This window comes from Rhinolophus hipposideros (genome assembly GCF_964194185.1).
Source record: "Rhinolophus hipposideros genome assembly, chromosome: 14".
In the NCBI taxonomy this organism is placed as follows: domain Eukaryota; kingdom Metazoa; phylum Chordata; class Mammalia; order Chiroptera; family Rhinolophidae; genus Rhinolophus; species Rhinolophus hipposideros.
This window is the reverse complement of record NC_138060.1, coordinates 53,316,834-53,340,601: the sequence shown is the minus strand read 5'-3', so window position 1 is coordinate 53,340,601 and position 23,768 is coordinate 53,316,834. Positions and strand designations below refer to the sequence as shown.

Below are 23,768 nucleotides of genomic sequence, written 5' to 3'. Positions count from 1 at the left end.
ACAAATGTGAAGCATGACAACAAGCCTGCATATTTGATTACAGCAAACTCTTAAGGCAGGTGCTATCTTATCTAAAATAACGTGAGGGAGTGTGGAAGATTGTTTTTTATCTTAAGTTCTCAACATACCGGCTAACAGCATTTCCAAAGATGGAGCGAATGTTGTCCACAGTTGTGGCATTGGGCAGTGTTCTAACATCAGCTACTGTCTCACCTTGCTGATAAATAGAAAATACAACTTACTGTCTCATAGTTATAACTGAAACATCATAACCTTACCTCCACAGGAGAACTATAAAAAAATACTCTTTTATAATACAAAACCACCCCCTATGAATCAATAACTTACCTTTTTAACTGAGAAACTAATGCCTGAATTGTGTATTGAATACCTGGAAAAGAAAAAAACAAACAAAACAAAATAGTAAGCAAAGAGAGGCCAAATGCACAGTACATGTCAGAGCCCCATTTTAGTTAAATAAATTGGTGGAGTTAAGTGATAAACAAAGATATATGCAAACAAAAATATCTTCATCTATCATATTTTACCCACAGGGAAATAAGCCAGCAGAGACTTCATGGAGATATCATTGCTAAAATGTGGTTGAATCCAACCAAAATCAAGGTTCCACTTTGCATCTTCAGACTGCTAACTCGACTCAATAGCTCAATACAATTACCTCCAGCTTTATTTTCACAAACTCAAAATGTCTGGGTTGCCTCAAGGACATCTTGGGAACCTCGCTGTAACAACCCCTGCAGTCTTTTTATTTTCCCTCAGAGACCCTCAATACAGACCCTCCCCTGCTTCTGCCTCGAGCATGGTCACTGCATTAAATCTCTGAAGCCTCCCTGGTTCTTGTCCTCCCCAAAGAGCAACTATCCATGCTTCTTTCCCTTTGGTGAGTCACCCTAGCCTTTCAGTAGATTTATTTTGGGCTCAAGTTAGCCAGAGTCAATTTGGTTTGCTTGTCATCGAAGAACCCTCACTGATACAGAGACCAACTGCTCTCTCCTGGAGACATGAGCGAAAACCCAGAATTAGTGACTAAACCCTGACCAGATACAATCTGTGGGCCAGCACTGCTGTAGTCGAGATAGCTCAGCAACCACTGGCCGTTCACACGCACTGGGACACATCCTTTCGCGAGAGATCTCAGAGACCCACGCTCAGATTCTGGACTGTACCTGCCGACGACTTCCAAAATCTTCCCATACTCTTCACTTGGATTTTTTAAAGCTTTCCTCCTCGTGGGTATGTTGTAAAAAAGGTCCTCCACCTAAACAGAAGATTGAGTTTTCTTGTAATTTCATAGAAGTATATGGAAATAAAGACCCAAGCTGTCCACGTAAAGCTGGGTCTTAATGCAGAGAATCCAACTATATTTATCAACAGCCGGTTCTAAGCACTAATTGGGGCGAGGGAGTGAGAGACAGGGCAGCCTTAACAAAGGAGAGAAAGGGTATTTTTCCTGCCTTCCGCATCCATTCACTGATTTCTCAAATGGGTACAGGGGGCTATCTTTAGGCCAGGCTCTTCACTTTGTACAGGAAATATGGAGACAAATAAAGCACAGTCTTGCCCAGCACGACTTAGTGGGGCAAACCTAAATTCACAATTATCACAGGGCATTCAAACATAACTTTTCAAACTAAGAATTACAAAATTTCTGAGATCACTTGGGGTTTTTGGAAATCAGCTGCGGTCCCCTGGCACAGGAGCCCTCCTCACGTGCCCTTCAAAGCACACGTTCATTCCTGCCTCCTGCCAGCCTCGTCAGGCCCAGCGCTTCATTTCAGGGGAATGTGCTCTAGTTAGGGCTGGAGGCGGAAGGTGGGATGCATAACATGACAGTGGGGTACCTTATGCGACCGCAGAAGGGGAAGAGACCAAATGTACCACCACAGAAACAAGGGAGAGGAAAGGACTTTCTCCTGAATAATGATGCAGTCACATTCCTCAAGCACCCTTTGAGTGGGCAGGTATTCTTTATTCTGCTTGACAGATGAGAAAAGTGAGGTTACGGGACATTAAACAACTTGCATCTGGACACACAACCACTGAGTGGCAAGGCTTCTAGAGCCACGCTTAAGGTTAACGCCAACTACCCTGCCGTGATTTCTGCCACACACCCCCAAAAAATCTCCCGGCCTCTTAAAAAAGATGAGGGAGTGGACAGCCTGTCATGCCACAAAAGCCAATAATCATTTCTCTTGTTTAGCAGGTGATACCTTAGGGCTTCTATTAACTAGTAGAGATTTATTTTACTATTATTTTGCAAGTTCAGATATAATTTTTTTCAGTATTTATACAAAGCTCTTTTTCAACAATTTACCCTCCCATGTACCATTCTTACCGTGATCTGGGTCCCCTGATTACCCGCACATGGTTTAGGAGGAGCTTTCAGCTTTCCATCGGAGTAATTTGCTCTAATCAGGAAATATAAGCGATTATTAATATCTAAATAGAAACAGAATAGATACTTATCCAAAGGGTAAAAAAGAAAATTATACGAACGATAGGTTAAAATATATGCATGTCATATATTGTCTTAATTATCATTTTCCCACTATACTACTTGCATACCATTCTAACTGGATACCAAAAAACAAACAAACAAAAAAATCTCTGCTCTTCGCAAATGTTGCTTTTTTAGTTCCTGAGTTCTGAGCTACAGAGAATAGTTTTGCCAGTGTCTAAGATGACGGTAAAGTTTTTTTCAGCAATTCTGTGATCTTTTATTGAGGGACTACCACGCATCAGGCCTAGAATGAAGGCAGGACCAGGAACAGTGGGCTAAGTGATCTAGGAAACATTCAGCCTGGGTTGAGTGTGCTAGGGTGAAAGTGTCACAGAGGAGGTGCCAATTCATCTGGGCTCCAGGGAGCAATAGTTTCAGGTGGAGAGAGCAGGGAAGACTGTCCAAGAAGAGAAAAACAGACACAAAAGCACAGAAGCTTTAGAATACGTGGCTGCTGGGGATGTGTGGCGAGAAGAGGCTGCAAGGTGGACTGAGGGCACGTTGGGAGGGCGCTGGTTGCTGTGAGTGAGTCTGCATTCATCCGGCCCTGGAAGGGGAGCCACCAGAGGCCCCAAGGAGGGGCCTCCCGCCATCCCAGAGGTGAAGAAACTGAAGTTGTGTCCCAGGCTATACAGAAAGACATTAACTCACACGTCTCCCCATTTTGAGAGATGTAATCATATCAGCCTACCCAGATCCCAGGGTAATTATAAATCACAGAGTCAAACTCCTCTAGCATCAGGGCTGTGTACTCGGAAAAGCTCCATCTTCCACTACTTCACTCATTTGTCTGATGAAGAAGACTGGGAAGCAGGCAGAACTGTCCCTGTTGAAGTGACTTTCTATATTAACTCACAAAAATCTGTGATAAAAAAAAATTCTCTTTTGGGGGCTACTTGTCTTCCACTAGGGAATGGCCAGTGCTTATAAAAACAAAGATGTGATTTTTGATTCCTTGAATCTGCTTTTGCGCTGTTCCAAGTCTGTTCATTGGCGTGAAAACTGCCAGCACAACAGTGGGTGCCCCCCCTCCCCGGGAAGGTGAACCTGCACAGGCACATGTGGCAGGGAGCTGGCGGCTCACCAGCCAGCTAAACAACCGTGAGCCTCCAGCATCCCGGCAGCAGTCCTGATATCAGCCAGACTGACATCCCACGGAAGGGCCACAGGGCAGAGTAACGCCCCCAGCGACCACTAACTTAGGACACCTGTGTAATAGACACCTTGCTGTGCACTTGTATCTCACATCTTATCCTCTAATAATCCATGAAGGAAGAGTATTACCTAATAATCATCCCTGTGGATTATCAACTAATCCAAAGGGAGGAAAGCAAACTTACCCAAGAGCTTGGCCAAAAAAAGGTAACACTGGTGTTTAGACAGGATTACTTAGAGAAATAGGCAAAAAGCACTTTTCTGGATGAATACATATGAATGAAAGAAGACAGCACTTTACCTGTATGCGCACTTTCCATCAGCTGTTTTGGTTGTAATGGTAACATGAGCCACATGGCTGATGCTGGCCAAAGCCTAATGAAGAAAAGGAGATGGAATGAAAGAAAAACACAATGCTGGGTCACCCCATATCATGTCAGTAAGGGAAAGCGTATCTAAATTGCCTCTTCCATTCTGTATTAACAAACGACAACAATGAGCACTTGGCTCACTCACTTTGATGATATGTTAAAAAAAGACAAAGAATATCAAATGGAATCTGTAGCATAATCACTAGAACAAGGGGAAAAAATATATTAAAAAGTCCAAAAGGGAAACACACCAAAGCATTAATGGGTTAATAGCAATTGAGTTCAGGTGTAGAGTTACAGGCATGTTTAATATACTTTATTTGTCTTCCAATAATTTTAAAACTTGCCTTCAGAAATGAATACAGTCACTCCAAATAAACAACATCGTATACTTTTAGTCAAAACTATTTTCTGTAATTTCATGTTTAGAAATATAAATTTAAAATTATACAATTAAGACAAAAAATATTTTTAAAAAACCCACCACCATGACCATTTTTTCCCTTATAACCCAGATTGGCTTCCTAGCCCTTTGGAACCTGCATCTCCTTTCACCAGGACATCAGGGCGTGTAAAAGTATAACCAGGCACTGTGCTGGGCTGTGTGTGATAGCATCTCAGGAACATAGCCCATGGCTGGCTGAGTGCATTAAAAATGCACATGGCTCAGGCTAAGACATCAGATGGTTGCTGGATTTCCCTGGTTTATGTAATTGAGCTAATTTTCCTCATTAAAAATGCAAATGATTTTGAGACCTGTATAAGGAAGGACATGAAACACACACAGTACTACCATGCTACAGGAGGCCAGGAAGAGAGAGTACCACTGGCAGCTGGTCCTACAGTTTGGAGGCCTTTGTATCGGCACTGGAGCCAAGTAGAGAAGAGCACAAACTCTGGAGTCAAACTCGCAGGGTTCAATCCCCACTCTGCCACTTTTAGCTGTGCGCCCTGGCTGTGTTTCTTAATCTCTCAGGGTCACTTTCCTCATATGTAAAACAGGGTAATAATAGAAAGTACCTTGCAGAATTGTCAAGAGTAAGAGTTAATACATACAAAGTGCTGAGAACGATGAAACCCCTCAATAAATCTTCTCCTTTAATTACATTGAAATAACAACCCAGAAGATACCCTACAACTAGGTTAAGGCTCCAAGAGGTCATAGACTTAGAAACTGACCGGGGAAATTGCAAAGCCAGAATGAAAGTGCTTTGCTAGGGCTTCATCTGAAGCATACTTGAGGGGAGCATCAGGATAAATAATCTGGTATTACCCCTACCTATAGCAATTTGGGGTTCATTGTGAGCCAGAGGGCGTTTGAGACCCCTCTGGTTTGATGTAAATTACAGTGACTAGGGTCACAATTGCCATTTAATTTTTAAAAACTAAATAAAAGTAATACATGCACATAAAAAATTGCAGAAAGGCCTAAAATGAAAAGCAATTGGCTCCATTCCCCTCTCCACCTTCACTCTCTATACATTGGATCTGGTTCATCTGCCTCTTAAATCTCTTTTAATCTACAGGTTCTTGCTCCCTTTCCTGCTTTTTTCCCTTGCAGTTTATTTGATGAAGGAAACAAGTCTTTTATCATGTAGTTTCCCACTCTCAGTATCATTTACCATGCTCCCTTGGCCCCTATATTTTCTGTGTACTGGTACTTAGATCTAAGTATTGATCAGATTCACATTTGATTTTTGGACTAGAAAACTTTGTAGACGGTGCTGCATTCTTCCATCGATAGACACAGGATGTCTTGCGGGTCTCTATAGCTATAGTTTACGGTGTATTAAGTATGTATGAATAATTCTCAGTTTCAGCAAATTGAGTTTAAGTTTGTTTAGATTCAAATATACTTAACACGCAAAAAGTATCGTATCTTATTTACCTGTTGAGAAACATGCTGACAAATGGCAGAAATGTCATCCCAGAAGGATGTTTTACACATTTATTTATCCTTTAGCTTACCTCACCCCGAAAGCCATAGGTAGAAATATTAGCTAAATCCTCAAAGGACTGCAGTTTACTTGTAGTAAACCTCTCACACACAATATCCAGATCTTCTTTCTACAAGATACCAAAAAATAAGTAAATAATTACGGTACTCATTTTTCCAAATCTTTTTGAGTTTACCTTTTCTTGATTGAACCCAAGAAGAAAACTCTTAGGAGAAGAGGTGTTTAATTAGCAGTAACTTCCTCACCTGGCATCCAGAATGCCACACTGACCTGGTGCTCCTTCGGCCTCACTTGTCTCATTTCTCAGTCTCATTTGCTGGTTCTGTCTCATCGCCCCTGACTGTGGAGTAACCCAGGATGCCATCCTTGGACCTCTTCTCTACCTACACTCACTCTTGATGATCTCATCCAGTCTCATGGATTGTATACAACTTATTAGAAAACGTCTTTATGAAAATCTACAGATACACTTAATTGTACTAAAATATGCATTAACAAAATTTACAATTTTAGCCATTAAATGTATAGTTCTGTGGCATGACGTACATTCACACTGTTGTGCGACTATCACCAACATCCACGTCCGGATCTTTCATCTTTCCAAACTGAAACTGGACCCGTTAAACCAAAACTCTCCATTATCCCCTCCCCTAAGCCCCTGGTAACCACCATTGTACTTTCTGCCTCTATGAATTTCACTACTCATATAAGAGTAAGCGTATGTCCTTTTGTGATTGCCTTGTTTCACTTAGCATGTCTTCAAGGTTCATCCATATTGTAGCATGTATGAAAATTTCATTCCATTTTAAACTAAATAATATTCCATTGTATATATGTATCAAATTTTGTTAATCCATTCATCTGTTGATACTTGGGTTGCTTCAACCTTTTGGCTGTTTTGAATATGTTGCTATGAACATGGTATACAAATCTCTTCAAGACTTTGCTTTCAGTTCTTTTTGGCATATAACCAGAAGTGGGATTGCTGGATCATATGGTAATTGTGTTTAATTATTCTGAGGTATCCTCATATCGTTTTCCACAGTGGCTGCGCTAATTTAGATTCCAATCAGCAATGCACAAGGGTTCCAATTTCTCTACATCCTTGCCAATACTTAATTACTTTTGATAACAGGCATCATAATAAATATCAAGTGGTATATCACTGTGGTTTTTGTTTGTATTTCCCTAACGATTAGTGATGTTGAGCATCTTTTCATGTGAGTCTCATGGCTTTTAATATCACCAAAATGCAATACACAAAATTTGTCCCTCCAGCTCAAATCTCTACCTTGCACTCCAGACTCACACATCTATCCAGCTAATAGGCAACTTCAGTTTAACATGCCCCCAAATGAATTCCCAAACTTCCATCAAACCTGCTTCTTCCACAGTTGCTCCCATCAGTGAATGGCAATTTTTTTCCATTTGCACAGGCCAGAACCTTAAAATCATTCTTGATGCCCCCTTTCTCTCACACCCTACATCAGCAAATTTTGAGCTTTGTCTTCATAATTAACCCAGAATCTCACTACTTCTTACATCTCTCTGTGCGCAAACTGGTCCAAGGTACCATCACCCCTCTCCTGTACTGCTCCAAGTGCTTCCTCACTGCCGCTGTCCTGCCCTGATACAGTTTATTTTCCACACTGTAGACAACAGGGTTCTTATAAAACTTGCCAAACCATGTCACCTCCTTGTTCAAAACCCTCTAACAGTATCCCACCTTATTCAGAGTAAAAGCCAAAGATTTTATAAGGGCCCACAATGTCCTACACGATCAGTCTGCTTAGCCTTGAGATCTCATTTCCTATTCCTCTTCCATCCCCTCACCCTGTTCTAGACACACTGGCCTCCTTACTCGTCCTTAAACATGTCAGACATGCTTCCAGGCCATGCTTTTTGTATATATTGTTCTCTGTTCAGAACATTCAGCCTTTAAAGGGTCTCATGACTCACCCCTAGACCTCCTTGTTCCCCTGAACAGTGCCGAGCACAGAATAGGTACTCAATAAATATTTATAGTTAGTGCTGAATTTTTCAAACAATCCCATCCACAAAAGCCCAGAGTTTCCAGAACAGGGAAATGTTCTGCCACTTCCTGCGTATGTATCAGAAGATGCAGACAAACGTCTTGCTCCTCTGAGGTTTTACTTACCCTGATCCCAGTGCCATTGTCTTGGATCTGAATCAACTTCAGGCCTCCCTCTTTAACGATCACTTGAATACTTGTGGATTTTGCATCTAAACTAGCAAGTCAAACAGAAAAAATAATTTATCAGTCTGCACCTACTATAATGCACACATTTTAATATGAGCCAAGAAAAAAGAACAAATTCCAGATAAATATAAGACTAATTAATATGTTTTTTCTTTGTCTAACAGGCTCTGTGACTACATTCTTATCAGTTCACATACTGTGTGAGAGAGAGGGAAGAGAAGGGCAAAGGGAGATAACCATCATTTCCTCTAGGAAAGAAAGTGAAATTAGAAGTCCTTTTAGTACATGTCTTTTTCTTACCCTCTTCTCTACTAATTCTACCATCTGTTAACTTGAACTTTATTTGAACTTCATTCAAGTTCCTAAATGACCCAATAAAATGACCCAATAAATTTTTTTTAAAAACCAAAAATTCTAAATGTTTTTCTCTACTATTCCCTTTCCTTTAAGGAAATATATTTACGTTGAGGAACAGAAAAAAAATGGCAATGCAGAAAGTTTTTTAAGAAGTCAATAAATCTTTTATACCGTCCAAGAGTAGCCTCAGAGCATAGAGTGAACATCTGCTAGAGAAAACAAATTCAGCCCGGTGCTGCATGGGAAAGAGAAGTTACCAACTCCTTACGCAGAAAATTATTTATCCAGAAATAAGACAGTAAGTTACTTAAATATTAAAATCTTTCTCAGGAGCCCCTGAATTTAAGGTGTATTAGCCATCTTGATTTACATATTAAAAAGAGCATAACTGGACTCCATACAACGTCTCTACTTATAGAAATTAATGATAAACCACTGAGCTAATGTTTAGTTTTGTTGTAGAGTATTCTGGCACAGTACAATAATAGGCCCAAAGTGTCCTGTCAGTTAATTCTAACATTGTACAGACAAAAACCAGCCTATGGTAAGTAAAGTCAAAAGGAGAGACTGTCCCCAGGTTCCCAGCTCCTTCTTTTGCCTATCTCCTAATTCTCTTCCTTTCCCTAGGTGGCCCTTTCCGCTCCCCTGTTCTTTCAGTCCCATTACCCTGAATGGTTTATGTTTTCACAAATATCTCTTTACAAACCTACCATTCTTCGGTGGCATGTTTGTCTTTTAATGTATGGATTTTATCAGCATCAATTGATTTTAACACAAAGGATGTGACATTACCTTAGGACACGTTATGAGCAACTGTCTTTTTTGAGGTTTACCTTTCTACGTTTTTAACCTCTTCCCTCCACATTTTGACAGTTCTCTGATAAACTTCGGGATCCACGCAATAACCCATAAAATCAGGTATTTTCGAAGTGCCCCAAAGTAAAGGGCAGGAACTACACTAAGTGGGATCACTAATTCGACAATAGGAAAATCACAAGTTAAAGCCTGATTAGGTACATCGCCCTGTTCTCTAAAATCTCGACAATTTATTTAGAAGAAAACTCAAAATGCCTTGTCCTCTCGAATGAGCATGATCTCTGGAATAAGCATGAAACTGATAAGGTACCCTCCGAAGGATGCAGAGATTACCTTTTCCCCCACCGAAAATTTCCATACATTTAAAATTCTGCACCTTCTGCAATATAATTTTAAAAGCATTTCCTTCAGTTAACGGCACCATTAAAACATTACTGTGTGCCCTCTCATTGCGCCCACAATCCTAGAAAAGTCTCGCGACAGCGATCACAAGCACGCCGCGGTGACCCGCGGGCCTCCGCCGCTGTGGGCATGCGCGGTACTCGTCTCCGCCCAGGGCAGGGAGGCGTGTCCGCGCCTTCCCGAGAAGCGGCCCGTGAAGGCGTAGTTTCTAAGGAAGCCTGGCTCGCCTCCCCCGTACCAGTTCTCAATCATCTCCTTGATGGCATTAGCCGGCCGCTGGATAACTTCCCCTGCCGCGATGCGGTTCACCACCGTCTCTTCCAGCCGCCGAATAACGCCGGCTACCAGCGACATTTTGGCGCCAGAGGAGTCCAGGTCACGTGGAGACGCTCACCGGAAGTGCCTTCCGCCAATCACCTCAGTGCTTCGTGCTCACGTCTTCACCTCAACTTTGTTGACGCCGGCCCGCCTATCCCTTCCAGCTGCAGCGCCGCGTCCCAGCTAGGGAGCTATTGATTGGGCAGCTTGAATGCCAGTCAAGTTGCTCGGGTCCGTGGGTTCCCAGGGCCCTTGGTTCCGCCATAAAGCAGCTTCAGCCGACGAGGTAGAAAGATCTGCGCCTGTGCGCTAGAAATCACTGTCCGCTCTTCCGGCCAATAGGAGCGGAGGTGAGGTAGCGGGAGGTTGGTGTCCCGAGGCTGGGGTGATCTGGCGCAGAGCGGAGGAGGTGCTTGGCGCTTGCTCCTGCTCCGCCCCTCTCCTTGCGGCCAGCGGGAGGTTGGCCCTGCTCTGTGCCCTCCAGTAGAATGTGGATGACACCTAAGAGGAGCAAGATGGAAGTCGAGGAGGTTCAGGGTTTCCGGCCCGAGTGGACCCAGCGTTTCTTGGTGGTAGAGCCTCCGGAGGGCGAAGGGGCCCTGTGCCTGGTCTGTGGCCACCTCGTCGTACCCATCTGCGAGCGCGACGTCCGGCGCCACTACGAGGCCGAGCATCACTACTACGAGCGGTATGTGGACGAGGGCGAGCGCGCGGCCCTGGTGGAGCGTATGCGTCAGGGCGACTTGCCCGAGATCCCCCCGCTCACTCCCGAGGAGAGAGCTGCTCGTGCAGGCCTCGGGCTCGCGCGCCTGTTGGCCTTGAAGGGTCGCGGCTGGGGCGAGGGGGACTTCGTATACCAGTGCATGGAGGTGATGCTGAGAGACGTTTTGCCGGATCACGTAAGCGTCATCGGTGGCATTGACTTGTCTCCAGAAACCGTCCGGCAGAGGGTCCTGAACATTAACGAGAATCTACGCAGTCAGCTTTTTAACCGAGCCAAGGACTTTAAAGCCTATTCCCTTGCCTTGGACGACCAGGCTTTTGTGGCCTATGAGAACTACCTCCTGGTTTTTGTCCGCGGTGTGGACCAGGACTTGGAGGTGCAAGAAGAGCTTCTGACCATAGTCAACCTGACTCATCACTTCAGCGTCGGTGCCCTCATGGCGGCAATCCTCGAGGCCCTGCAGACGGCAGGGCTTAGCTTGCAGCGGATGGTAGGACTAACCACGACCCACACTCTGAGGATGATTGGTGAGAACTCAGGACTGGTGTCATACATGAGAGAAAAGGCTGTGAGCCCCAACTGTTGGAATGTCATTCATTACTCGGGATTTCTTCACTTGGAACTGCTGAGCTCCTATGATGTCGATGTTAATCAGATCATAAATACCGTATCTGAATGGATAGTTTTGATTAAGACAAGAGGCGTTAGACGACCTGAATTTCAGGCTTTGCTAACTGAATCCGAATCAGAGCATGGCGAAAGGGTTAACGGACGGTGTCTGAACAACTGGCTTCGAAAAGGGAAAACTCTAAAAGTAATATTTTCTCTAAGGAAAGAGATCGAAGCATTCTTGGTTTCAGTAGGGGCGACCACAGTCCATTTCACAGACAAACAGTGGCTTTGTGACTTTGGCTTCTTGGTGGATATTATGAACCACCTTCGAGATCTCAGTGAACTATTGCGAGTCAATAAAGTCTTTGTGGCCGCTGCCTTTGACCATATTTGTACGTTTGAACTTAAGCTGAATTTACTTCAGAGACACATCGAGGAAAAAAATCTAACACACTTTGCGGCCCTCAGAGAAGTTGTTGATGAGCTTAAACAGCATCTTAAAGAAGATGAAAAAATACTTGATCCTGATCGCTATCAGGTGGTGATCTGTCGCCTACAAAAAGAATTTGAGAGACATTTCAAGGACCTCAAGTTCATTAAAAAGGACTTAGAACTTTTTGCAAATCCATTTAACTTTAAACCTGAATATGCACCCATTTCAGTAAGGGTGGAGCTCACAAAACTTCAGGCAAACACTAACCTTTGGAATGAATACAGAGACAAAGACTTGGGACAGTTCTATGCTGGATTGCCTGCTGAATCTTACCCGATTATCAAAGGGGTTGCCTGCAAAGTGGCATCCTTGTTTGATAGTAGCGAAATCTGCGACAAGGCATTTTCATATTTGACTCGAAACCAACACACTTTGAGTCAGCCATTGACAGACGAGCATCTGCACGCCCTGTTTAGGATCGCCACAACTAATATAGAGCCGCACTGGGATGCTCTTGTGAGAGGAAGAAATCAGTTGAATCCATGAGCCTTTTGTAGTACAACATTGAGACGACATTGAGGAATCCAGTTCTAAAAGCAAAAATGTGTCTGATTTTTTTCAAGTTTACTAATTTGGATCATGGGAAAGCCCCAAGTGTATTCAGCCAAATTGATCCTCATTCAAATTCTCACAGATTTGTTGTTTTTTTTTTTTTTTTCATCTCAAGAGGCAGCATGCAACTGAACCATGCAAACACCTTTTTTAGAACTTAATGACAAAATCATTGTCTTTTGATTTTCTGGTATAATTGTTTTTAAAGAGGTGTAGTGCCAGTAATGTGAGTGGAATTAGAAGTATTTCGAAGAAATTTTAGCTCTTATTTTAACAAAATGTTAAAATTCTGATGCACATAGTCTGAAATGACCAACTTCTTAAATGTATGCTTAAGCCAATTTGCAGAAACTCAAAGCAGTTCAGGAGTTTCTGAAAAGGAAGAGCATACATTCAGTGGAAGTATTTTGTCAAGCTATCAAAATGTTTGAAACTTTTTTTTTTTAAACATTTTTGAGTCTGAGGTAAATATTAAGATTACCTCTTTCCCCACCTCAGCGATAATGCTTATTAGTAATCATAGAGGAAGTAACCAAATAAAATTTTAGGAGCAAGAATTATTTTTTAAATTGCTGGTTAGAAAGCTTCCTGCAATTTGGAGATCAGAGTAACCAATTTTGGAGGTCTCCCCTGAATTTTTCACAGTTGGGTGCTGTTTTACCAGCTTGCTATTACAGGACTATGGTAAGTATAGAACCTTAATGATTGCCCATTAGTAATTCTTTTTTCTGTTGTAGACAGAAGTTTGACCTTGTCAATGAGGATGAGGAAAAAAGATTTTTCCACACAAGTATCAGGAGTTGTGAGATATTTTAGCTTATTTGTCCTGTCTGCATGGATGTATAACTGCTTTATAAAAAAATCCTGCTCAAAGGAAACATTTTATTTTACAGTGATATCAGATTTTGTTAGCTGCTGGAAATGGATTTATTATAGAATTTGAAACGCCCCCCCCCCCATTCTGTATTTAAGACTGCACAGGTAGAAATATTTAACTCTCGAGACGCAGCTTTATTCACAGCTTGTAGCAATTTCGTATTTCTTGTGAGCCATCATGTGCTTTGTGCTAAAACAGTAATTTTCAAACTTAATGTTAACCACGAAAAGGAAATCTTACAGTAAAGCCAAATATGCAAAATGATTTAAAAACAGGACCCAACTGTAGATCTCTTAAGTACAATCTGAAAACTTGTGCTCAAGTCCTGTCTTAACTATTGTAACTCATTATTCTATGGTCACTAATCCAGCAAATTCAAGGAACCAGGATACAACCAAGAATTTAGAAGGAACTGATACCTGAGCAATGACAATAGATGCCATGGGAACCCAGGCACAAAAATTGTGTCAGTGGTTCTCAACCAGAGGCAGTAACCCCTTTCCAGAAGATGTTGGAAAACATAGGGGACTTTCTTTGGTGGTAACATTTACTGGGAGGTTCTGCTGGCATTTAAATGCATAGAACAGCCTGGCACAATGAATTATCCCTCTCAAAGTGCCAGTAGACACCCAATGTATATTATTTTATTTTGAGGGACAAAGAAAATTACCGGTAGAAACAAAATTAGAAGTTCAGGTTGGGCAAACTGACAATGCTTGAGAGGGGAAGACAAATTCCAACATTCTAAGTTTGGCTGGTAAGGTGCAATAAAGGCTTTAATAGATTCTGGTACCTCACAATAGCATTTATAAGCCAATAATTAATATTGAACAGATTAAAGGCTCTACGAGCATTCTGTTTATAGATAATTAGTTGAGGGCAGAAGAGCAAGTGTTAAGTATTAACAAGATACGCTACCTATCAAGAATGGTGGAAGTGAGATTTTGGTTAATAGGGAGTAGGCTTAAATACTTGGAAAAACAACATAGCGAAAAACCAACCAAACAAAAAGCTACCGGTAATTTCCCAATAGCGTATTCTCTGTCATGCAAGTGCTTTGTTGAAAGAACGATTGGAGACCTGAAAGCTGCTCTGCTTTCTAACCCCTGTTCCCTCAAGTATCGAAGTCTTGTACATTTTGTGAAGTTCTAGTATATATTTTGCTTAAGGTAACAATGAAGTTAGTTTGCATCGTATACTAACTGAGGGGAGTGGGGGGAAATACAAGCCAAGGATTTTAAATTCATCTCAAATAATAGAGAATTTATTATAAACTAGTCTTGTTTGTAAAAAAAAAAAAGGAAAAAGTGTGTATTTTACTGTTTTCTGTATTAAGTAATTCTGTAACTGCATGGGAGTCTTGTTTTTTAAATATTTTTTATAAAATAGTTGTTACTGGTCCTGTTGTATCAGTGAATATAGTTAAAATAAGTACTATTTTTAAAATATTGTTATCTCCCTGTATCTCCCGTTCCTACTAGTTTTCTTGAAAGATGTGTCTGTATTTGCAGTCTCCAGTATCGCCACTCAGATGGCTCTACCCTGCTCCCAACGTCCTTGTCAATATTCTTACCCTGTGATACCACTGACCACTTTCCTTGAAATACTTGTTTGCTTTGGCTTCGGGGAGATAACATCTCCCAGTATACTTGCTTAGTCTTCTTTGCAGGTACCTCTTTCCCTTAAATATCTGTGTTTTGGGGATTTAAAAATTTTTTGGACTTCTTATTCACGTCATCTCTTAGCTATTTCATCTTCCTTGGCTTCAGTTATGCAAGTGACTCCCAAATTCGTATCTCCTTTCTATTCCTATCCTAATTCCTGTATCTAATTGCTAACTTTGCTGTCTCAAGCACCACAGCATGTCATTGGTGTTGCCCCCAAACCTACTTCTCCTCTCATGTTCCCTCTACTAGTAAATGGCAGTACCACTGCCAGCCATTCAGTTGCCCTTGCCCAAGCCAAAAACTGAGTTATCCATGACTTTTCCCTCTTCGTCTGTCACACCTACTCACAAAAACCTTTCTGTGAAGTCTACTGTCTAAACTTTTCTCAACTCTCCAGTGCTACTGTTCTAATTCATGCCATCAACCTGCCTAAGTGGTAGCATCAGCCTCATTAGTTTCTCTTTCTCTGATTTTGATCCCTTTCCACACTGCAGCCAGATTGTTGCAAAAGACGTATCTGGTCATGCCCCTCCGCTGCTTTCACCATTGCTCTTAGGATAAGACAATTTCTGTTCATCTTTCAGGTGTCACTTTATATACCACTTCCTCTTGGAAGCCTTCACTGATACCCTCTAGACTAGGTGCTCCTACCACACACTCCCTAAATACCCTGTTCTTTCCCAACCATACACTTCACACACTTTAATGTTACTGTTTAATAATCACTGCTAGACTGTAAGCTTTGTGAGGGCAGGGACTGTATTATGCCTTGCTCACTGTTTTATCTCTAGTGCTTAGCACGATGCCTGGCATTTCAATAAATGTTTGGATGAATAAATGTACGTGTAGTGTTTTGTACTCTTGGAAGCCCTTTCACAGTCTTGTTTCTCTTCACAGTGGTCCTGCCTTAGGTTGCTCTCTGGGTAATTGTTATTCCCATATTACAAATTAAGGAATGAAACTAAGTTCTTTGTGACTAGGAATTTCTTATAGGCCCAGAATTTAACTCAGTGCTTGGCATAAATAGTAAAGCCAGGATTCAAACCCAGGTATGCTCACATAAATACACTATGTAATACTAAGTTTTTATCTCCTTGATCAGAAGTCTTAATTTTCTAATTTCCAAAGACAGACTTCCAAAAGAACCTGGATGAAAAAGATTGGACAAGTAGTAGTCTAAAACAATACTTAAGTAATTAGAAAGTTACATTCAGTATCAGAAAAGGAGTGCTGCTTGAGAGTTAATATCCATTTTCCTTTTGTCAGCGTCAACCGTAGGAGCAAATGGCATACTATTTACAGATGGTGTCTGACTCTTCCGGGATTTAAAAGTAAGTAAATCTAACAAAATGTTAGAGGAATGACTCAGTCAGCCCTTCTGGTCACTCAATATTCAGTTCACTTACTTTCCTACCTGCAGACTCCCCTCATCTCCTCCCCAAGGAAGAGGAACCAAAAGTGACATCTAGTCAACATGTACTTCCTTGATTTGCTGTATTTCTTTGGTTTCTTGTTCACAAGGCTCTCTGAACTTAATTTCTGGGTAACTGGAACCTTCAGCCTTCATGGGAGAGCCATACCTTTATTCTCTTTATGCCTGAGCCATTTTGTCCAATTGAAGGGATTAACCAGTATTATACTCTTAATTCGATTTTAGTCTGAAGCACATTAACTCAGAGATCTTACAGTAGATCATACAGTAGGTATGATAGTCATCCAGTGATTTCATCCTTGCTGCAACACTGGATTTTAATCAAACTTTGGATTACAGCATTTCTCATGTTTGAAAAGTGGCCTCATCCTACTCAATGGGTAATTGAATTTGTGAACTCTGTTCCCTTGCATTTATGGTTACAAAATGATGAATTATATTTTATATTGAGTTCATCTCTTTCCTGTGCATTTTGTCAAATTCAGCAACCATAAAGTATTTTTCCTTTAGTAAAGGGTACATTATCTGCTTTCCAGCTTCTCTCAAACAACAGTTCTCGCCCATCTGTAACGTGAATTGCCCCTCCATAAGTTATTTCTTCCATCTTCCAATACTGTGTCCTGAATGCCTGCCAATGAAGCCAATGTTCAGTATTTCAGGCTTTTTGGAAACTGAACCAGTTTCTGTATCAGGATAGGTTAGGTTGCCACACAGTAACATCCACAAAATCTGTCTCACACAACTTTTCTCTCACTTGGGCAAGGACTTTGCTCTAGGTCAGGGGTGGATCACAGGCAAATCTGCTTGTTCTGCAAATAAAGTTTTACTGGAAGATAGCCTTGCCTATTTACTTGTGTATTGTCTGCTTTTCTCTACAATTGCAGAGTTGAGTAGTTGTGACATAGTATATGGCCCACAAAGTCTAAAGTATCTAAGTGTGACCCTTTACAGAAAACATCAACCGATCCCTGTCCTAAATTATGCTCATTCTGGGACTCAGGCTGACCAAGGGGATACCACATAGGGTGAGGCTGCTCATTTTGGGAAATGAAGAGTATGGCAAATCACTCACAGGCCCTTAAAGCCCTATCATTGGCTAGAGTAAATCACGTGGCCACTCCAAAGTCTAAGGGGCATAATCCTTCCACCTGCCTTGGAGGAAAACCAGAAATACTTGGAAGACAACACTACTGATTAACACATGGTTGTAGCTCTCCATTCAGAGAATTTCTTTCAAAATATTTTCTCTTTTTTATTGAGATAGAACTTACAGTCAGTAAACTGTGCAAATATTAAGTGTATACCTCAGTGGATTTATATGTATACCCTTGAACCCATCACCCAGATCAAGATACTGAGCATCTCTAACATCCCAGTAGGTACCCTGTGTCCCTCCCACACAGTTAACCACTATTCTGAACTTTATCTCCATGGATTACTTTTGTCTGTTTTAAAACCTAATGGAAATGAAATAATTATATGTACTCTTGTGTCTTTTGTTCAACACTGTTGTTGCATGTAGCAGCAGTTCGTTTTTTACTTCTGTGTAGTATTCCCTTGTATGCCTCACGATTTATGAATCCATTCTAGTATTGATGGAAATTTTGATTGTTTCCAGTTGTTATTATGAATAAAGTTGCTGTGGACATTTTTGTATCTGTCTTTCAGTGAACATACACACCTATTTCTGTTGGTATCCTCTGGTATATATACCCTGCTTCCATACTTCCCACATAATATTCACATAGCAACCAGAGGGGTCCTTATTTTTTTCTAATTTTAAATATAAATCAGACCATGCCACGTTGCTGCTCAAAATCCTCCGATGGCTTAGTATCCAGTCAGAATAAAATCCAAGGTCTTTTATCATGGTCTACATGGCCCTGCAGGACCTGCACCCACACGTACCCTGCACACACCCTTTTCTACCTATACCATCTTACATCGTATCCTTTATCCCTTCCCTGTTACCCCTCACTCTGCGCTACTAGGCATGTTTGTAAATTGGGAAATCAAGATAAATGATTTGACCCTCTCCTTAAAGAGGTTGTAATCTGCATAGATAATTTTCACATAAGCCATGACACTGGCTTAAGGTTATTCTGAATTACGTACCAGAGCCAGGACAAAAGCTATTTCCTGACCCCCCTTCCAGTACCTTTCCCACTCTGCCATTGCTGTCTTTACTAGATTGCCCCCATGACTCCATTCCTTGTAAGGAACTACCTGTTTGCCAGGTAGAAGTCCCCAGAATCCTCACTGTCTTGCCGTTTGGTTCTGGCTAGCAATGGCTGAGACAGGATCTCTCAGGGCTTACACAGGAATCCTTTAGGAATCTAAGAATTCTTTGAGATGTCATTTTGTTAGATATTTAATAAAAATTATACAATTTTCATATTTTAATGTGTATTCTGAAATAGTTAAAATAGTATGCATATTACCTGTTTCTAGAGGGCTTGAAAAAATTGAAAGGAATGAACTACTGCCACATCAGGTAATTACTGACAATTTTTAAATTTCTTTTATGCCTGTTTCATATTGAATTTTAATGTTTTAATTTTCCTAGGAAATTTTCCATTTAATTAAGGGTTTGAAATTTATTGAATTGTTCATAGAATTTTTATTTTATCTCATCTGTATCTCTGGTTATACTCCCTCTCTCATTCCTAGCATTTGGGCTCTTTTTTCTTAAGTAGCCTCATTACAGATTTTTATTTTTGTTTTTATTTTTTTGTCCTTTTCAAAGAATTTAGTTCTGTGTTTATACATCTGTGCTGTTGTTTTCTAATTTCTTGATTGCTGCTTTTATTTTCTGTAATTCTTCCTATTTTCTTATGTTTTGATAGTTTATTTTTTCCATATCCTTGAGTTGGATATTTTTACACTTTGCTTAATAATTAACCTGTTTCCATTGTACACCAAACCTATTGTCAATATAACGTGAATTTCTAAGCCTTTACTATGTCTGTTTTTGCTTTGAATTCTTATTTGACTGACGTGGATATTGTGCCACACCATCGAGATAACTCCTTTAGCACTGAAGTTCATATTTAATCTCTAAAAAACAAGAACATTTTCATATATAATTACAATGCCGTCACACTGAATAATAATTCTTTGACAAAAAAACTAATGCCTAGTTCATATTGAGATTTCTCTAATTGATCTCAAAAATGACTTTTTATACCGTGTGTCCCCGAAAATAAGACCTAACCGGAAAATAAGCCCTAGCATGATTTTTCAGGATGACATCCCCTGAACATAAGCCCTAATGTGTCTTTTGGAGAAAAAATTAATATAAGTCCCAGTCTTATTTTTGGGGAAACACGATAGTTGGCTTCTTCAAATCAGGATCCAAGCAAATCCACAAACCATATTTGTTGTGTCTCTGAAATCTTATTTCATCCAGAGGAATGAAATGAAAATGGTGCCTCCCCATCTGCCTGCTCCCCATTTTTTCCATGCCAGTGTCTTTTTCGAGAAACCAGGTTAGCTGTATAGAATGTCACATTCTGGATTTATCTGTTTTCTTTTCTGTCATGTTTTATCTGTTCCTCTGTCTTCTATGTTTTGTGTAGAGTTGAAGTTAGTTCAAAAGGCTTGATTAGATGCAGGTTTAAATACTGTGGCTAGAATCCTGAATAGGTGGTACTGGGTGCTGCTTACTGCCTACCATCAGGATCACAGATGAGCTGGTGTTTCCCAGTATTCTTAATGCTAAGATTGGCCAGTGGGTTCAGATGGTTACAGCCTGATTCTGCTCTTGTCAGTTTCCCTGTCAGTCTTTCACCCGATAATTTTGATACATAGATCATTGTTGGTTGAAATTCTTCCACAAAGTAGAACTTTCCTAATTAGAACTATTGGGTTACCTTGAAATATAGTTTGAAGCAGACATGCAAAGGAGGGACAGATCCACGAGGGTAAGAATTTATTTTGCTTTACTGATGAATCTCCAGTACCCAGACCAGTGCCTGGCACTAGTAGGCTTTGATTAGGTAATTGTTGAATTCTGAATAAATGCTCAGTTCTTCCCCTTTACTCACTGATTTTCAGAGTTAGGAGTTGGTGTCTCTCCTCTTTTTTATTTGTGAACTTTTTGTATTTTAATACAAACTTTTATTTATTAACCTATAGATCTTTATATTTTTAGTTTCAGTCAATTTGCAGTCATTATTCTTTTGGATGCTCATGTTGCCTCATCCTTGACTACTGGGAGCTTCTTTGTGCTGGCTCCTGTATCCTTTGCTGTGATCCTTAGTCTTCGATAGCTTCCATGCATTTCTGCATAAGATGACCCCGGCTCATCTCTACATTCCAACTATAAAACATTGTTGAAAAATTAAAGGTCTTCTCTCCTTTGGGGTAAATCTTTAAGTAACTTTTTCTAAAAGTGAATATAGATGGTATAGTTTTTTAAATTCTACATTTCAAAATGTATACTTCACAAAATTTTCTAGGCTATAGCTAGGGATGGGTCTTTTTACTGATATTCTTTTTCTTTGGAAGAGCTACCTTGCAATGAACTATTTGTCCAGTTCGTTGGCCTTTTGAGTGGGAAATTGGGCTGAAGAAAGGATGTTTTAAAATGCAGGTTTTATTTTATTCAGGTATGGTGAGGCCAACAGATCAGTAAATGACTGCCATTGACAAGATAGTTTGTTTCTCACAGTTCCCAAGAGGAGGGGGCACTCCACGTGATGCAGGGCCAGGGCCACACGGGAAGCACCAAGGTCCGTCAGGAGCCATAAGGAATGGGGGGAAAGCACGGGTAGGGGCCTCACTTGTGGTTTCCATGGGAAAGGCATGGCAAGGCAGGTAAATGGGATTGGCTAGTTTGAATAATTTCCGCCAGTTCTGGGAGATAGGATCTGTCTCTCTCTCTAGTTGTCTAGTACCTGGCCATGGGATGATTAGGCCAGAGGAACATTGCCTCCTAGAGTATAAGAGCCAGGTAGAGGAGGAAGTGGTTCAGAGCTTATGCTCTGGATCGGCTTATGCTCTGATTTGTATGTGAAAGGCCTGCTCCAAGGGGAGCAGGAATTATGTAGCTCTGTGTAGGAATTAGCCAGCCCTGGGAGGGGCAGTCAGCCTTGCGTCAGCAAGGCCCCAAATGCCAAAGCATCAAGAATATGGCAAATCAGAAAATACAGTTAATGCAAGGGGTACCTGCCATTCCTGATCCCATAAATTTCCTGGAAAAGGTAAGGACCAGCTCAGGAATAGCAGACTTATGCTTGCAGATATTCAGGGGACTTATTTCAGGAGTTTCCCATTCAAGGGGACACTGGCTCTTACTTCAAGCATGGATGTGGCTTGATGGAGAATTCAGTTCTGGCTTTTGTGCCTGGCTTGGGTTCCTCACGTTTTCACATAACTAGGAAAGCCAACCAGCTTCAGTATCACCTACAGCATCTGGTTTAGTCTCCTTTTGCATCACATGAGTCAGCAAGATACATGAGTTAGCCTCCATCTATGAAAGGAAAATTATTCGTTAGTTGGAATATAAAGAGTACAGTCTGGGGATGAATGATGGTAAGGGTTCCTTTCTGCCGTAGATTGTGACCTATCTGCTGATCCTTTGCCAAGTATACTTGCCTGTTAGCCCCTGCCTTGAACTCAGGCAGAAACAGGACACCAGTTATCCAGCCTTATTGGTCAGGCAGCCTGCAAAACACTTTCCTTAATTGGAAGTTCCACATAGATCTTTGTTTGCCCCTGCTTTTATAGCTGCTGTGGAGAAGGTGTGTCCTTCTCTACCTGTTATCAAATGTCAATAATTGTTCAAGCTTGTGTGTGGGTACATGGAGAGGTCTCCCATCTTTTGCGTATATTTAAAAATTCCGTAACAAAAAAGGTTTTTAAACATGAATCAAGCTTATACCATTAGGATGGCTATTACAAACAGAGAAAATAAGTGTTGACAAAGATTTGGAGAAATTGGAGCCCTTGTGCAGTTTTGGTGGGAATGTAAAATGGTACAGTCACTATGGAAAACAGTATGGCACTTCCTCAAAAAATTAAAAATAGGATTAGCATATGATCCAGCAATTCCACTTCTAGGTATAGACCCCAAAGAAGTAGAAACAGGAACTCAAAGAGATACTTGTACATTTAAGTTCACAGCAGCCAAAAAGTGTAAGCAATGGATTAATGGGTAAACAAAATGTGGTATACATATGTGGGATATTCAGCTTTAAAAAGGAGGAAAATCCTGTCACGTGCTCCAACATAGGTGAACCTGAGGACGTTATGCTAGGTGACATAAACGAGTCACAAAAAGACAAATGCTGTTTGATTCCACTCGAGTGTCAAACTTGATACCTAGAATGTCAAATTCATAGAAAGTAGAAAGGTTGTGGCCAGAGGCTGGGGGAAAGGGAGCATGGGGTTATTATTTAATGGGTACAGACTTTCAGTTTTGCAATATGAAAGTTCTGGAAGTGGACAGTGGTGATGGTTGCACAGCAATGTGAATGTACTTCATTTTTAACCATGCTTAAAAATGGTTGAGATGGCAAATTTTACATTATGTATATTTTACCACAATTTTTAGAAAGAATCAAGTTTAACTATCTTATAAAGTTTAACATAGGTCTACCTCATGACTCAGCAATTTCACTCGTAGGTATTTATGCAAGACATGAAAACGTGACAAAAAAAACTTCATTGTTAAAGAATGTTCAGAGCAGCTTTATTCATAATAACCAAAAACTGGCAATAAACCCATGTCCATCAACAGGAATTGGATAACAAAATGTGTTCTATTCATACAGTGGAATACTAATCTGGAACAAACTACTGATACACATAACAACATGGATGAATGTCAAAAATGTTATCCTGAGCAAAAGAAACAGACACAAAAGGGAACATTCTGTTTATATGAGGGTCAAGAACAAAAGAATCCAAACTATGATGAGACCATAGTAATAGAAATCAGAGTAGTGGTTGCCTGTGGGGAGTGAATGTGGGAAACGGGGGTGGGGGGATGGGGGAGTAAGGCGGAGGGGATAGCGTGCGTGTGTGTGTGTGTGTGTGTGTGTGTGTGTGTGTGTGTGTGTATTGACTAAAAAGGTCTAAGAAGGAACTTTCTGCATTGGTAGAAGTACCCTATGTCTTGACTGGGGTATTGGTTCTACAGTATATATATTTGTCAAAACTCATAAAACTATACTTAATATCTGCATCACTATATGTTATTTATATCAACATAATTAGTATTAAAAAAAAGTAATCTCTCTGCTCTCCCTCTCTCCCCTTGGGATCGGTGAAGCAAGTATGGAAAACGT

The 23,768-nt window shown here is 40.8% G+C and overlaps 3 protein-coding genes across 8 annotated transcripts in view; 2 read left to right on the top strand and 1 right to left on the bottom strand.

Moving 5' to 3' along the window:
• Positions 1 to 10,402, bottom strand: part of MLH1 (mutL homolog 1) — a 37,153-nt gene extending 26,751 nt beyond the window's left edge. The window contains exons 1-8 of one of the 6 annotated variants that reach the window (XM_081073004.1): positions 10,040 to 10,402; positions 8,164 to 8,254; positions 6,016 to 6,114; positions 3,978 to 4,051; positions 2,357 to 2,429; positions 1,188 to 1,279; positions 349 to 391; positions 129 to 217 (exon numbers count right to left, since the gene is read on the bottom strand). In XM_081073004.1, coding sequence (XP_080929130.1) covers positions 129 to 217; positions 349 to 391; positions 1,188 to 1,279; positions 2,357 to 2,429; positions 3,978 to 4,051; positions 6,016 to 6,114; positions 8,164 to 8,254; positions 10,040 to 10,155 — 677 coding nt within the window. In that variant the 5' untranslated portion in view covers positions 10,156 to 10,402. Of the gene's footprint in view, positions 1 to 128; positions 218 to 348; positions 392 to 1,187; positions 1,280 to 2,356; positions 2,430 to 3,977; positions 4,052 to 6,015; positions 6,115 to 8,163; positions 8,255 to 9,732; positions 9,927 to 10,039 lie in introns of those variants that run through there. The other 5 variants (XM_081073008.1, XM_081073006.1, XM_081073007.1 and 2 more) reach the window with 5 other exon arrangements.
• A 114-nt stretch (positions 10,403 to 10,516) lies between these two features.
• Positions 10,517 to 23,768, top strand: part of TRANK1 (tetratricopeptide repeat and ankyrin repeat containing 1) — a 128,027-nt gene continuing 114,775 nt past the window's right edge. The window contains exons 1-2 of the mRNA XM_081072994.1: positions 10,517 to 13,184; positions 16,311 to 16,375. The gene's annotated coding sequence lies outside the window, so the exon portion shown is untranslated. The remainder of the gene's footprint in view (positions 13,185 to 16,310; positions 16,376 to 23,768) is intronic.
• EPM2AIP1 (EPM2A interacting protein 1) lies at positions 10,635 to 12,434 on the top strand (the record flags this gene model as incomplete). The annotated part of the gene is made up of 1 exon (XM_081072830.1): positions 10,635 to 12,434. One exon carries the CDS (start codon positions 10,635 to 10,637, stop codon positions 12,432 to 12,434), a length of 1,800 nt encoding a protein of 599 aa, XP_080928956.1.